The sequence below is a fragment of the Triturus cristatus genome, chromosome 1_2, assembly GCF_964204655.1.
Source record: "Triturus cristatus chromosome 1_2, aTriCri1.1, whole genome shotgun sequence".
Lineage (NCBI taxonomy): Eukaryota > Metazoa > Chordata > Amphibia > Caudata > Salamandridae > Triturus > Triturus cristatus.
Window position 1 is genome coordinate 87,107,507 of NC_140580.1, and position 16,155 is coordinate 87,123,661.

General features: G+C 47.3%; 1 protein-coding gene across 11 annotated transcripts in view; it reads right to left on the minus strand.

Moving 5' to 3' along the window:
- The window catches only part of PLEKHA1 (pleckstrin homology domain containing A1), a 420,928-nt gene that overhangs the window by 270,525 nt on the left and 134,248 nt on the right, over nt 1-16,155 (minus strand). For 10 of the 11 annotated variants that reach the window (XM_085602488.1, XM_085602477.1, XM_085602505.1 and 7 more), the window contains exon 4: nt 4,084-4,129. The exons of the other annotated variant lie outside the window; for it this stretch is intronic. In XM_085602488.1, the coding sequence (XP_085458614.1) occupies nt 4,084-4,129 (46 nt within the window). The remainder of the gene's footprint in view (nt 1-4,083; nt 4,130-16,155) is intronic. 11 annotated transcript variants of the gene reach the window in all.

Below are 16,155 nucleotides of genomic sequence, written 5' to 3' on the forward strand. Positions count from 1 at the left end.
AGGGATTCTTTTAGCAGTTGGGTGATATATTGCTTAATATCTGACCCCTCACTACCTTCCGGAATGTTGAGAATACGGAGGTTATTACGGCGTGCATTATTCTCTAAAGACTCCATCCTCTCAGCCAACATCAGATCCTCCTTTTTAAGCTTACCAATATCTAATTTGGCGTCATCCAAATGCAAAGACATGACTGTCATATTATCCTCCAATCTTTCCGTTCTTGTAGCGAGGCTGACTAGTTTACTATCTAGAGACTCGCAAAAATTCCGAATTTCAGATTGGATAGTTGCCGAGGCCTCGAAGCCTTTTTTAATGTCTGCTGATAAAGATGAAAACATCGTCTGGAGGTATGAAGCTAAAGATGGATCAACCCCGCCAGCTGAGTACGTATCTGAAGCAGAGGCAGAAGCTGTACCCCCTCGACCATCTTCCTGTGGTAAATCGATACTGTGTGATGACCCTAATAACGAAGACTCAGGAATATTCATCGTTGGTAAAAGCTCCATAGCCGAATGCTTTGAGGGTGACAAGGAGGTCAAAGGCTCTGTGGAGCATGGAAGATCTATTTGGTTTTGTAGTAAGGTAGTCGACGGTATGACACTCGGTAAACCCATCGAATTTGACCCATCATTAGTACTTTGGAGCAAGACACTGGGCGAGATATTGGACGAGAGGGCTGACGGTTTTCCCAAAGCACTGAGACTCACAGCAGGGGGTGTGGAACTTTGAGTAGGGAGGACTAAAAGAGTACCGGTATTATCCCCAGCCTCAACATCCTCCTCTAAATTCGTATCTGTCTTTCCAACCGGGAACAGTGAGGCGCTTGTTTTAGCAGGCCCTGAAAGAATAATCGGGTCTGTAGTCAATACTGAAGATTCAAGATTGTTCTGCAACGCCATCATGGAAGAAGTATTTTCAAGTAGTTGCTGATCGGGAAGACGCAGGACTTGTGGAGTAGCCTTAAAGTAGGACCGCAAGGACGGCGTTATCCTAGATTCTATACTTTTAGGAGTATTCTTAGCTGTATTTTTAGCTACCTTGACATTTTTAACGATCTTAGGGTTTTTTACTGTTTTTACTGTTTTATTAGAAAAAACACGTTTCGCCTTAACCTCACCTGAGAGATATGAGGAGACTCTTGTTTTAAAGAGGGCCCCTTGAGTCTTTTGAGTTGTCTGGTTCAAGTTCAAAGACACCTCTGAATTCAATTGCATCAGACCCCCCTCGATCGATTCAACGGTCACACCAACAGTTTTTACCTTTATATTTAAAGCACCTTCCCCCGCTCTCCTTACCCCCTGCTCCAAGTTTACAGGGGAAATACTAGCTTTAACGACGTCCTGCGGGGGAGGCAGCAACCTGAAAACAGAGTTAATGTCAGGGGCTTCCAAACAAGCAGGCACAAATCCCACTGGTTCCTCTGGGCTCCTCGACCTGCCCGAACCCCCTTGCACCAACTCTATCTCCCCCCGAGATTCCACATACCTCGACACATCTCTTGCGCGTTTAGCCGTCTCTCTCTCCTCCACACCCCCCCCTTCCCTCCTACCGAGCTCAGAGGCGATATCCGTATGAAATTCTTCCCTGCGAGGCCCCTGGAGAAGGCTACGGGCCCTCCTTCCTCGGCGCAGCTCCAGTGCAGCAAGACCCCACAGCTGCAAGCCGAGAATGGCCTGCCCCGGGACTCGACAATCAACCAGCAGTCCTGGCAGTCCTGGCCTCTCCCCCGCAGCATCCGACCTGAGACCGGAGGGAGGAGCATAAGCAGTGGCAGTAACTCCGCGGGGATCAGCCCGCAGATCAACAACTCCGGCGGCAACAATGACGGCGTCGGACCCAGAGCCAAAGGCCAAAAAGACGCGTCTCCTCGCACGCATAAGACAACGAGGTATTAACGAAGGAGCGGTGTCATTTTTACGGACCCGCGATGCAAACACGCGTCCTCGCGTTTATCCTGCTTATCCGCATGGACAGGAGCTCGGCTAGAGTGCTGCGACAGCTCACCAAGCTGCCGCCATGTTTCCACTCTCTTTTACACTTTGTTCGGTAAACACTGGATTTGCTCTCATTTCTGGAACAACAAGAAAATAGAAGTAGACAAGCAGGATGCTCTTTGGTTACCTGGAGGTATAGGTATATAAATTGGAGAATTAGAAAAATCCAGCACAAAAGCAGTGTGCTCCTACATCTTTTGCTGTTTCACAAGTGTGTAAGATGTGATTAAAAGTAACATTATGCTTTAGAATGGCACCCAGTAAGACAACTATTACTAGGGATACAGATATGGTTTAGACACTTATCCATGTAGAATGAAGTATATAAGCTAAGCTGTGCACTTTTAATACCTCTGTATCAACGCACCGAACAAATTGAGAATTTCAAACTCTACTTAACAAAGAATAGTTCTACTGCTTCCAGTCTCAATATTTGATATCAGTACATTATGGGGAATGGCTACTGGGTGAATACCAATTCTATTTGGTGTGTAAAAGGAGATCGTGTTTCGTTTACAGTGTCAACCTGCAAGATATCTGTTTACTAAAAACATATTCTGTGATCGTAGGTATCCATTTAAAAAAATAAAATAAAAATTAAGAGTTTTATATAGTGCGAACTTGACCCGAAGATATCAGATATCAGAGCACTTTACATGAGCACCAGTTTCGTTACAGATGGACACATTAATTTTTTTTGTTTGGCACGGGGAGATTAAGTGATTTGCCCAGAATCACAGGAGGATGTTGAGCATCGTTGCCGAGACTCGAACCCGGTTCCCCAGCTTCGAGGTTGACCGCTCTAGCGGTAAGGCTACATCCTCTCCCCATTGTAAGATGAAAGTAAAACAAAAAATGGCTTGTACATAGGGATCATCCACAAGCCTCAAACCATCTTCAGGTAACTGTGTGAGATGAGTTATCAGGCTCCCTGGCAAATTTTGCATAAAGGGTCTTAATCTAAAGTCAAAGGGAAGCCAGGCATGATCGTCTAAATTGACACTCAAGGGCCAATAGGGCTGCCATTCCTTGTCAGCACTTTGAAGCTTGTAGGCTAAATACATAGGTGAAACAAGTCGCCCAATGAAAGGAAATGTGTGCCAGCTTTCTACAGTGTTTCCACAATGGTCAGCTAAAGATCGTATTATGGGCTCACGTCACATAGTAATTTAGGGCACAATACACAGTAAGCAGCACATTCACACTATTAGATATTTTTCAAAGGACACCAGACCCCTGTGAGGTACATAAAGACCTTGCAACAACAAGCACAAAACCGGAAGGTAGTCACTAAAGCACTCAGAAGCAACACTATTCCCAAGTGATTAATGGAAGGCTTTGTTTCATATGCTCCAACCTCCAGAGAAAACAACCATTCAGGTATAAGATAATTTTAGCAGCTGGGGAGGCTTTCAGTGACCAGTGGATGCTTATAAAGAGGTTTCAACATTCCTTTTTGACTCATTCTGCTAGCAGGCATGTATGTACCTTATTACAATTTAATAGACAAGACTGAAGGTTATTATTCCAACCTATGAATTCCAAACCCCAGACTTTACTGGGTGCAACAAATATCTCAAGGGCCTCAGAGGCAGGTGGCATCATCTGATAATTTGGTAGGGTGGAGTCTATTCCATGCAGCTTTGCCGATAAGGGAACTTGAACAAGGATGATTAGTAACAAATGTAGGCGCAAAATCAACAAGGTGAAACCGGAGACTGATTTCATCTGCCTGCACATAGTGTGTAAGTTCTGTTCTCCCTCAATTTCGAATGCAGAATATTGGATCGTAACATTAGTGACACCAGAATGCAGGTTTCAGGAGGTCAGCATAAGTGGTTTAAATTGCAGATTGAAAAGCAAGAAAATTTAGAGTCTACCAATTTCTACTATGAAAACACTGCTTACAAACAAGAAAAACCTCTGCTTCAGCTCTGCATTTACCATTTATCACGTGATGAAAGTGACAACTCTGCCATTAAAAGTTAATGTGGTAAACTTCTAAGAGAGTGTCTTTATTCTGTCACATGGGCAAAATTACACCCTAAATCCATCAAAATTGTTTATTAAATCTGTTGTATCTTACCAAAACAAAACTCTGCCTTTGGCCTCAGTTTGGTGGCATCACTAACCTGCAGGAAATAATAAAAAGGATGATATTAAAGAAATGTCTAACTTATCAGGGGCGTGCTTTAAAAGACTCTATACTTATGTTTAGTGCATACAGGCAATTGTGAATGATAGGGATGTAAAACAAACATTTACCTAAGTTAATGGAAGACAGCAACCAGGAGCTCTGATATTATACTACAGAAGATGGCAGCTCTTGAAATACAGCAATACAGTCCAGTAGTTGTTAGAAACATTACAAATCTGGGGAGTTTTTCTTAAAACTTTTTTAAACAAAACTTTTTTTTACCTTCAGTAATGGTCTTTCTGGTGGATATTATAACCTTGGATTACCCACCTTTAGAATACCCCCAGGAGACAGACTAAACCTATAAGATTTGAACAGCATTTATCCAGCACTGGTAGCAGCCCTGCCAACTGCCACACATCAGGCGTTAGACTAATGAATTTCAGTGTGGTGGTCCACATGATCGCACTAAAATGCAAAGTCACGCATATTAGCACCTGTGCCAGACTCTCATGCTCTGCCGGCCCGAGCGCTGGTTGTTAACACCAAATCAGTGGCAGAGGCAGGTTGCACAGACTTCTTGGGGGGGGGGGGGGGGGGGGGCTTGGCTGAGCTCGCCTGGCTACAATGTAACCCAGGATTCTCATTCAATCACCATGGCGCGGCATATTTGACGGACATCAAGTCAGTGCCTGCCAATGGGTACATCCGAAACATGGGTGAGGTCAAGAGTCAGACAGGGAGTTCTGTCAGACTCACAGTTATGGGTCGTTACAATGGCTGCCAGCCTCCCATTGCGTGGGCAGGCAGCAGTTCACAAGGCTACAGCCTGAGCTGGCGGCGCCGAGGTAATCATGACTGGGACTCCTGCAGATGAGAGCTAGCCTGAGCGAGCCTGATGCGGGCAGCCGGCATAGAGAGTGACGAGCCAGGCGGCCAGCGTGTATGCAGAAATGCAACTGCTCTCGCTGACCTGGCTGCTGACGCAGTCTCAAATACAAGCAAGTAGGTGTGTGCCTAGGCGGAGTCAAGGTCAGGTCAAGGGTTTTCAAAACATTCTATGCTCAAGTTAATTGCGGAAATAAAGTTCCAAATTATGGGCTTCAGCTTGCCTTGCATTCCTCTAAGTAGGTTCCACGCACACATGCACTTGCAGCCACAAACAGACTTCACTTGACTTCAGATACATGCACTTGTGTGCTGCAGCTAGCAGACAGTCGACCTCTCTGGTGTTGTGTGCAGGCAGATGAAGTGCATGAATGAATGATCATCTGCAAAATGTATTCGGTCAGAGGCAGCCAGTGCCTAGAAAGGAGTGGTGGTCGGAGGGAGCGGTGACTTCACTCTTCCAGTCGATTTGAACAATTAAAACCAGTTCATTCAAGTGTACCACATGTCTCCACAGACTGCAGCTTCTATTATTTACACAAAATAATGCGCATTAGACTTAATGACCATGAGCACACACACTTTTCACTTAATTTAAGAACTGTGTGTGCATCAGCCTCACTCTCCTGAGGCTTGCACATGCCAAGTGCAGTCTGCAGCAGGGGCTGGAGCGAGTCCAAGAAGTCTTCATTACTTGATTTTGTTCACGAGAAAGTGTTACTCAGTCATTGAAATGTCACTCATGATTAAGATGAAATTATAAAAATGTCACACCTAGCAATCTGATACCCTGGCAGCTGTGCGGTAGGTGATGTTGTGCAGCTTCGCATTGACTTCACTCTGCCCCGGAAGAGACAATGCAGTCTCATCTAAGCGCCTCCCCTGCGCTTTAAAATCAGTTTCTTTCTTGCCTCTGGCCAAAACCTCTGTAGGAAGCTGGGTCTTTGTTGCGGTTGTCTCCCCACTTTTTGCCCCCTTTATAGCTACTGGAAGCCGATTTTAGACTCTGACAGTACACTAAGCCTGCTAACCAGACCTCAGTGCCAGTGCTCCTTCCTTAAACTGAGCGATGTCAGATTGCTTTCAAATTTGCCAAGGACTTTAGCACCCCGTAATTCCTTCGTAAATGGTACCCATGTACATAGGGCATGGGTACTAAAGGGGGTACCTAAGGGGTGCAGCATATCTTATGCTACCCTAAGGGACCCAGTCACAAATTCCACACAGACTGGCATAGAAGGCTGCGTGACATGGTGCAAACCATGTTTGAAAACATGATATGGCACACCTGTGTGCCATGCCAAAGACAGCATGGGTTATATGTAAGTCACCCCTACAGCAGGCCTAAGGCAAGGCCAATTATAGCACATGTGAGGACATAGCTGCATGAGCACATATGCCCCTGTAATGTCTAGTTCCATTGCTGGATATTACAAGCGAGTAGGAAAGCCATCTTAAGGTATGTACTGGGCACTGTTCAAAACAAGTTTCCCAGCTACATAATAACTTCACTGAAACCTATGGTGTTTGGTATCAAACACCTCGTATTAATAAACCCAGACTGATTGCAGTGATGGATTTATTAATACATGCATCCAGAGGGTACCTTAGAGGTACCCCATGAACCCTTCTAGTCATCTAGGGTGCTGGCTGACTGGTCCTGTCCAGCTTGCCACCACAGATGAGTTTCTGACCCTCTAGGAGGTGAGAGCCCCGCTTTCAGAGATCAGAAACAATGTCACCTCTGGCAGGAGGTGTTAACACTTCCTCCAGCGGGATGGCAAGTACATTAGCATGTCAAGGCAGGGAGCTTCAAAGAGCACACAACCTTTGATATGGAAGCCTTGCTGCCCCCAGATCTGGGAGGTGACACCCCCTGCCCTGAGGCCCATTTGACACCAGGACAGGTGGGAAATTAGCGATGCAAGGAGGCGTGTTGCCCTTCCAGGCTAGTCGCACACCTTAGGTGGGCAGCCTGAAGTGAACACGAAAGAGAGAATTCCACTATCTTGTGTGTGGAGGAATTAGGATCTCTGGGACCCGGTGATACCCACTCCCCTCAGGAAGTGGTCATCTAGGAGGTATAGTGACCTCAGTGGTAGGTAGCCCATTGACTACTGGCCTACACTCCCCTTAACACCCCAAAATTGAGTATTTAGGTAGCCTCCTGAGACCAGGAAACCAGATTCGACAACTAGGAACTAAGGATGAAAGAAGAGGGACCAAAGCGAGCGAGAGCTGAAGACCTGCACCCAAAATTGGCACAAAACCCTGCTATGCTGCTTGCACTTTGACTATCACTTGGACCGACTTCGCAAAGAGCTGGAAACCCTCCAAAAACCCTTGGAGGACTGCCCAGCACCTCAACAACCGTGAAAGATCTTCCTTGGAGTAGAGGAGCTGCTCCTCTGCAGGCACCGCAAAGCATCTGACGGTCCGCCGTAATGCTAGCCACTGGCTCAATGAAGGAGCAGTGCAACAGGTTAAAGGTCTTCGTGCTCCAGGAGGTCAGATTCGTCCCCTTGCCAAGGTTGGAGACGCCAGAACCTCTAGGAGCTGCCCAGCACCAATACCCCGAGTACCGGAGCAGTTCAGCAACCAAGGTTTGGTGGTGGTCCAGTCAGGACTCCCAACAACACAAAGCAAGACCTACCATCGAGGGACATCAGGAGCCACAAGGCCAGCACCGAAGGTAGCCCTGCTGCCCTGTTTCCCCTCTTCAGCAGGTCCCAAAGACACAAAAAGAGCCTCTGAACAATTGCAACCAGATGTCTCGAAGCTACCCTGCACCTACACTTCACAGCCCGTGTCCGAGGGAGCCAACCATGCCAACGTGGTCCTGAGACCTTTAGGAGCCGAGTCCACCCTTGGGTTTTGCCAGACTGGTTCCCCAGTTGCCGCCTGCAGCCTCTTTCTGCAAGGACCGGGAACCACGAGAGTCTTCAACAGCGCAACCCTGCCTGACAAAGTGTGGACAACAGTGTCCCTCTGTGCCCAAGACCTTAGCCCACTATGGATTCAACCGGACCCCCACCCCCGCCTCGCTTCCCAGTTCCTGCTTGCAGCATCTTTTCAACAGGACCGTCTCCCATTGACTTTAACAAGGCACCCGACACCGAAAAGCACCTCAACACCTGGATGCCCCAGAGCTGACCAAGGTGACCTGTTGGTGCTGCCTTGGACCTTGCTCCATACTTACCTTAAGTCCAGAAGAACAGTCCTTTAAGTGTTACCAAATGACCAAATGCAATATAGGTTTTACACCCATAGGATAACATTACCACTTTAACAATAAAGTGCATTTTCCAAGTCTTAAAAAATCATTATCTCAAAGTACTTACTTGATTACGATGATCTTGGGTGTCTAACTTCATATAAAAATCTGTGCTATTTTATAAATTGGTGTTTGATTTCTTTATTGAGTGTGTGTCTCGCTCACTGACTTTGTGAGTGCAAAAAATGCCTAACACTATTCTCTGATAAGCCTAAACTGCTCGCCCTCACTACCACAAAAGTATTTGAAATTGTTATTTTAACCTATGTAAACCAATAAGGGTCGCCTGGACTCTCTGCACAGTGTACCTCATTTTGGTGCACTATATAGAGAGCCACCTTCCAATACCCTCCGTCGCAGAGCATAACAATAATCAGAGGTGCCAGTTTTCAGAGCTCTAATTTTGGACCTTTTACATGGAAGAGAGACCATTCCACAGAACAGGGACGAGAGAGGGTGGTGAGGAATCTAAAAGGTAAACAGAGTATCCACCAGAGAGAATTACCAAAGGTAAGTAACTTGTATATCTGAGAAATACTGCTAACCACAGATTCCTCACTTTTAGAATAGATGGCAAAGCAGACCCTCACAAGGTGGTGATTCTGTGGAATGGCTCAGATTAAAAAGTCTTGCAGGACACGACTGTCAAGGCAGTGTTGCTTCATGAACAAGTGCACTGATACTCACGTCGAGGCATGATAGATAAACAACAACAGGCAAGCCATGTGCCCTTGCAGTCTTAGCAGCATTGGACCTGGTGAAATGGGCCCTCAGTCTAATTAGGAGGAAATTTCTTGGCCAATGTGTAGAAGGTTTTACTGCTAAGGACTATCCACCTAGTCTTTGGTGAGACTGATGTAAAAGCTCAAGGCTCTTCTGGGGTCCAGCCGAGCTAGTATCTCACTCAATCAAGTATTTGTGAAGCGCACACGGTTACCCCTGGGGAGTCTGGGAGCTGTGCCTGAGTCAAAGCAACAGGTCTTGAGTCTCTTTCTGAAGTCTGCCGTTGAGGAGGCTGTACGGAGCTGGATGTGAAGGCCGCTCCAGGTCTTGGCAGCGATGTAGGAAAAAAAGGAGCAGTCACCGTGGCGGCTGCGGCCGATGCGGGGGTGGGGGTTGCAAAACCGAGTGAGGAGGACAGCAGGTGTATGGAGGGTTGGTGGAAGCTCAGTCGATGGTTGATGTAGGCTGGTCCTAGGTTGTGGAGGGCTTTGTAGAAGTATGTGAGGATCTTGAACTGGCATAGCTTCTGGATGTGTAGCCAGCGGAGGTCTCTCAGGTGGGGGGGGCCATGAGGGTTTGCTTGGGGGAGGTCCAGGATGAGTCTGCCTACGACGTTCTGTATGGTCTGGAGTTTTCTGAGGAGCTGGGTGGGGATACCAGCGTAGAGGGCGTTGCCATAGTCAAGGCGGTTGGTGACACGGGCTTGAATGACGATCTTTCTGGTGTTGGTTGGATCGGAAGATTCTGTGGAGTATGCGAAGTGTAGGCAGCGACTGCGTTGACTTGTCGTTTCAAGGTCAGTTGGTTGCAGAGGATGATGCCGAGGTTGCATGCATGGTCGGTCAGTCGGTCTGGGTCCGAGTTCTGCAGGCTATAAGCTGTGCTCCCATGCAGAGATGTTCTTCCAGAACTTCATAACTTCAGTTTTGTTGGAGTTGAGTTGGAGGCAGTTGTCTCTCATCCATTTGGCTATGTTGGTCATGGCGTTGCAGAAGTTGATTTTGGCATTAAAGGGGTCATCGGTAAGTGTGAGGATCAGTTGAGCCCGTGGACTCTGACGACGTCTGTGAGGAGGCTCATGTAGATGTTGAACAGGTTGAGGCTGAGGGATGATCCTTAAGGTACGCCACATATGTCTTTGGGTGCGGAGGTGAAGGGAGACCATAGGATGCTCTGTGTGCATCCTGTGAGGAAGGAGGCAATCCACTTGAGGGTGTCTTGCTGTATGTCTATGTTGCGGAGTGATGAGGGTGTTGTGGAAGATGGTGTTGAATGCCGCAGAGAGGTCAAGGAGGTTCAGGGCCACCATTTCTCCGAGGTCGATGAGTAATCTGATGTCATCGGTGGCAGCAATCAGAGCATCTCCGTGCTGTGGTTTGCCCAGCATCCTGATTAGGAGGTATCCAATAGGTGGTTATGTTCTAGGAATTTGGTGAGCTGCTGGTTGATGGTGTACTTTGGCTGGGTAAGGAGCAGGGATAATTTTTTAGATCGAAGTGGACGGCGGAGGAGTTACTTCTCTCCTCTTTGGAGGGGTGAGGCTGAGCAAAGCATGTTGGAAGAATGAGGGATTGCCAAAAGTGAAAAGGAGCCGCGACCTTTGGCAAAAAGGCCATTGTTAGGCGTATGCACTTAGAGAGCTTGGAATTCACTCTCAACAAGCTGAAGTTATCAAGACCAGAAATAAAGTCTTTAGAGTCAGGAATCGGAGTGGACAGCTATGTATTGGCTTGAAGGGGGTACACACTAGCCAAGTGAGGACCAAACTGAGCTCCCAAAGTGAAATCACAAAGTTTTTGGGTGGAAACGCATGTTAAACATTTTATAAATCTAATCACAACCGATGAGTTGAACAAGGATAGTTGGTCGGACTGACTAAAAAAGGATGAAAGAACCTTTCCATGCAAGTCATTGCTGGACTAGAGATAAAACAAACAAGACTTCCCACAATTTGGCATGTAACATGTCCATACTGCAGGTGCCTCACCAGTCCACAAACTTGTCCCAGCATAGAGAAACTTTGTAGAGGAACACCTGGCAGCAAGAATGACATCCACAACTTCGGGAGAAAGCTTGAAAGCAGTCAATTGCAGCTGATCAATTTCCACACATGGAGGTGCTGACTGCGTAAGTTAGGTTGCTGGGCTCCGACGTGAAGCTGCAATAGGAGATCCTCCGGAAACGGTAGCCTGATCAGAGGACAGATGCTCATGCCCAGAAGTTTCATTTACCACACTCTCCCTGCCCAATCCAAAGTCATTAATTGGGCCCAGCTGCCCTGGCATTTGAAGATCCCACAAGGTGGTTCAGGACCGGGGAACTGTCCGGACGCTTCAGACAGTTTCAGAAACTAAGTGCCTCTTGGCACAGGACCCAGGACAACCACTCCATCCTACATCGCCGCAGTACCACATGGACGTGGTGTTGTCTGAGTGAAACTGAACCAGTCTACCTCTAATGAATGGTAGGAAGGCTTTCAAGACCAGGCGAACGGCCTGCATCTCCAAGAGGCTGAATTGGAGACGGGTCTGCACCGGAGACCTGAGTCCTCTGATCTCCACCTCTCCCAGATAAACTCGCCATCCGACCAATGGTGTATCCGTCACCACCGTCAGTTTTGGATGGACCAGGGAGAGGTGTCTGCCACTGGTCCAATTGAGGTTAAGCAGTCACAAGGTCTTTTGCAATGTCCTCCGAAACCTGGATAGGATCCAACAGGTTCCTAAGGTGCTGGGCCCACTGAGACTTCAGGTTCCACTACTGAGTCCAGATATGCCAACTGGCTAAAACAATGAGCTGCACACACATAAGCCACAGATCCACTCTCACTGAGAGCCAGGACGGAGGCTGAAACATCAGGATCATGGCATGAATGTCCTGGAAACGTTGTGTTGGAGGGAAGGCCCAAAATAGCACCATGTGTAGAATGGCTCCAATGAAAGGGAGTCTTTGTGAAAGAGTCAGGTGTGACTGGCATGATGACTGTGTTCCTCACTGAAGTGCTGAGGCTCGCTGTCATCTGGTGATGAGCTACAACTGACTGGGGTGAATCCACAGTCAACAGTCAGTTGTTGCGTTAGGGAGAAATCTGGAAACCCCAACCTCGAAAGGTTTGCTGCAATCACTGCCATCAGTTTTGTGAACAACCGAGGGGCACTTATAAGGCTGAATGGGAGTTTGTCAAATTGAAAATGCTCTTGGCCTCCCTTAAACCACAAGTGGCGGCTGTGGGACTGCAACACAGAAACGTGGAAGTCGGCATCCTGCAGGTACAAATCCACCATCTGGTCACCTGCATCAAGGGGAGACGGAACTAGGACGAACATGATCATTTTGAATGTATTATTCTGGGAGAATACACAGATCTAAAACTCGGATGATAGACTCTGTCATTCGGCACGGGGAAGTAACTGGAGTAACAGCCAGTCCCTATTTCTGGGGCAGGAACCCCGTTTATGGCTCCTTTGACAAAAACAGCCTGCATCACTTGAAGTAAGATGGAGAGGTCCTCTCTGAAAGAAGCTTCGATCCGGGCAAAAGATGCGGCAAGCCAAAAAAGAATGGCGAGGCATACATAATCTTGTTATACAGGTTGACGGGCCCACTTGACGGAAGTTACATTTTGCCACCATTGGAGAAAATGTCTAATCCTGCCTCCCACAGGGTTGTCATGTGCCGCTCAGGGCAAACTAAAGTGGTTTGGAAACTGCTGCCGCAGGAGTGGGAACTGGGAAGTTAACTGCCCTAGGTCACCTGGACGTAGTATGCTTGAACTCCAAACCCCAAAAGTGCCTGTTGCACAGGTGATGAGCCTAAAAAGGGGCAAACTTTTGAGGGTGCTGTCTTGCAGGGATCAAGAGGCCTAAGGCACCTGTCATGGCCCAGCTTTCTTTGAAGCGTTCCAGTGCAGAATCAGCCTTTTCGCCAAAAACATGAAGTCTGTCGAATGGTATATCTATCAAGGAGGCTTGCACATCCCCAGAGAAGCCTGTGGATCTCTTCCATGTGTGATGCGGACGCACAACACTAGTGTCGATCGGTTTATCATCTTTTGCCAGCCTGTCTCCACATCGGTCATCCACAACATTGAGATAGTCTATTTACCTCAACATCGTTACCCAGCACTGTGCACTGACAGCGGAATACTCAGCCCAGCGAGAACTACATGGCCCAGGACCTTACGGGGGCAGCGTGACCTGCAACAGCCCCTCCCTCTCCAGCGGCAGCCTTATCAGACCTCGCGCCTCCCGCTTCGCGGGACGCGCAGCGCACGGACAGCGGAATACTCAGCCCAGCGAGAACTACATGGCCCAGGACCTTACGGGGGCAGCGTGACCTGCAACAGCCCCTCCCTCTCCAGCGGCAGCCTTATCAGACCTCGTGCCTCCCGCTTTGCGGGACGTGCCGGGCCAAGCCCGGGCAAAGGGCGGGCCGTCTACGGCCGTCCAAGGCCGGCAGAGGCTGGGCTGGGCCACGTCCCTGAGGTCTACATCTCCACGGTAAGATCTTCCTGACAATTTGCACTTGTACGTGACCATGTCACTCACTTCTGATAACGAGGGGAAACACCGCCTTACACCGGCCGCTGCCGGCGGAAGACCTACTGGCACTCTTGATGACTTTTTCCTGAGAGCAGCTGACGTCGTAGGAAGGGAGATTGCCCGGACTGAAAAGCGACTGTCTATGGAACTTTTGAACGTCAGACGCTCTTCCCTAGGAGATTTAAGTAACGTGGTGTCACCGGCAAGGGCAGATCTGATTTCCATATGCCCACGCAGCTCAACTTATTCGGATTACCCGCTTGTAGAGGAAATTGTGTCTAAGAGTAATAACTCCTTTAGTAGTCTTGATTCATCCGAGGGCTTTTATCCGATTGAGCCCAGGAAAAGTTTACAGCCAGCAGATCTTGTAGACCTCGAAGCCATCACGGTAGTGGCCCCACCTAGTATGGATAGGAAAGGGAAAAGGGGCGGGAGCAGTCAAACAGGCAGGAAACCAAAAGTTCTAAAGCTGTCTGGTACACAGAGTGTAACTTGTCCTAAGAAAGCCATCAAAAAATCCAAGAGGAACTCTCCAGCACCGACAGATCCTGTTTTGCAGTCTCCTGATTTAAATAATAGAGCTATATTTAGCGGAAGGGACGAGGACACAGTAGTATCACTTTCAAACATAACCAGAGAGACTGAAAATCATCAATGGGAAGTTAGACGCCTTGGGTGAGCTTGTCAATATTAATACATGTAGGCTCGATAACATAACACTTCCCAAGTCGATCACTTGTACTGAGATAACGTCTAGCAATAACTTAGCCCCTCAAGGACCAACCATTCCTGTAGCTGCAACCCTTTCTGGTGAAAATAGTACCACTACTTTACCTCTGATGCTCCCTCCAACTAAAAATGTTAATATTGCCGAATCCACTTCACTTACTATTACATCTTCACAAACCAGCGATAAATGTATGGGGGAGACAGAGCGGGCTGAACAGGTTGAACGGGTCCCTTTACCAGTTATTAATCTTCCACCAGTGTGTTCACCCCTAGTAGTAGTGCTCGCAAATGTCCCTGTACTGAATAAGGGCGTTAGAGAGGACTTTGGGCAGTTAAAAAATAAGGTGCTCCACTGGTTTACAAAGAACACTTTGGCGGGTAACAACATTTGGAATGATTTAATAATGGTACGTAGAGTGTCCTGGATTGGTAGAACCAGGAAGACTAAAGCTGGAGACTGTATTATACTCAATTTTAATAATCCCTTTTTGGTTAGACGAATTATTGATGAGTCCTTATTTAATGCTAAGCCACAATTGAAGGGTATCCAGATCCTCCCACTTGATTACTTTTATAGGGAGCTGAATAGACCAAACTCTAGCAAGGTCTCTGAGCTTGGGGGTAGGAAGAGCTACCGCATCCCACTTAATTCAGGTTGGGAATACCCCAGAAAAACGCTTCCTAATCAGATGTGGAGTGGGTACGACGGCCACTACCATAGTTTTGAAGGGGTCAATCGCTTCTCAGTTTTGAGCGGACTTGAAGGAGTTGACTGACGCCCAACTACGGAGGCTGCTGTTAATCCTGCCAAAACTGATTTGAAAGAACCAATTGTGATAGCCTGTGTAGGTGACCAACAGAAGGTAACTTTTCTGTCTGATCAACCAGGGGTTGTTAAAAATAAAGGAACCAGGATTGCCTTCTGGAACGTAGCTGGTCTCCGTTCCAAGATTGATAATCCCATATGGATTGACTATATTAAGGACATAGATATATTATGTCTGCAAGAGACTTGGTCCCTGGACGCCATCCATATCACCGGCTACAGAACTTTTCATCAACCTGCTAGTCCCTCCATTTCAGGGAGAAATAAAGGCGGCCTGATTATCTATTTATCCAACCTGATGGAGACTCTGTCAGTAAAAATGGTGGGCCAATGCAACTACTATCAGATCATTCTAATCCGGGTGACTCCCAAGGTGGAGATGCTTATCGTTAACATGTATAATAGTATTGAGAAAGGTCTAGTTAACGGTATGATAAATACTCTCATTAAGGATTTAGGGGCTCTACTAGATTCATCCCCAAGAGATTCCATTATCATCTGGGGAGGTGATTTCAACCACCACCTCTGTAAATATTATTTGAGTGGCTGTGGTGATCAGGAAAAATATAAATCAGAATATCAACCACATTTTGATCATAATAGCGGGGGCGATTCATTTAATGAAATGATGGCATCATTCGATCTTGGTTTTGTTAATCTGCTCTGTAGGCCCCCGGTGGAGTTTAGCTCGACGTATGTGGGGAGAGGGTTTAGTACGTTGATCGACTTCGTTACCGTTACCAACTCCCACTCTAGCTGGTTAACCGATTTTGCCACACATACACTTGGGGTGAGTGACCATCTCCCACTGAGCTTTAGTATACAGCTGCCCTGTAAATCAGTCTGTACTCCGGCGGAGAAATTGGCCTGGACAACTAACTGCACCCTAAATAGAATGAATGGGTATGCCCTTAGATGGTCAAAGTGTAATCAAGAGGTGATGAACAGGACCATAATTAAACAAGCATTAACTCCCATCAATGTTTGCCTTCAGGACGAAGTATCTCATACAGACATTCTGGACTCTTTTGCTATAATTA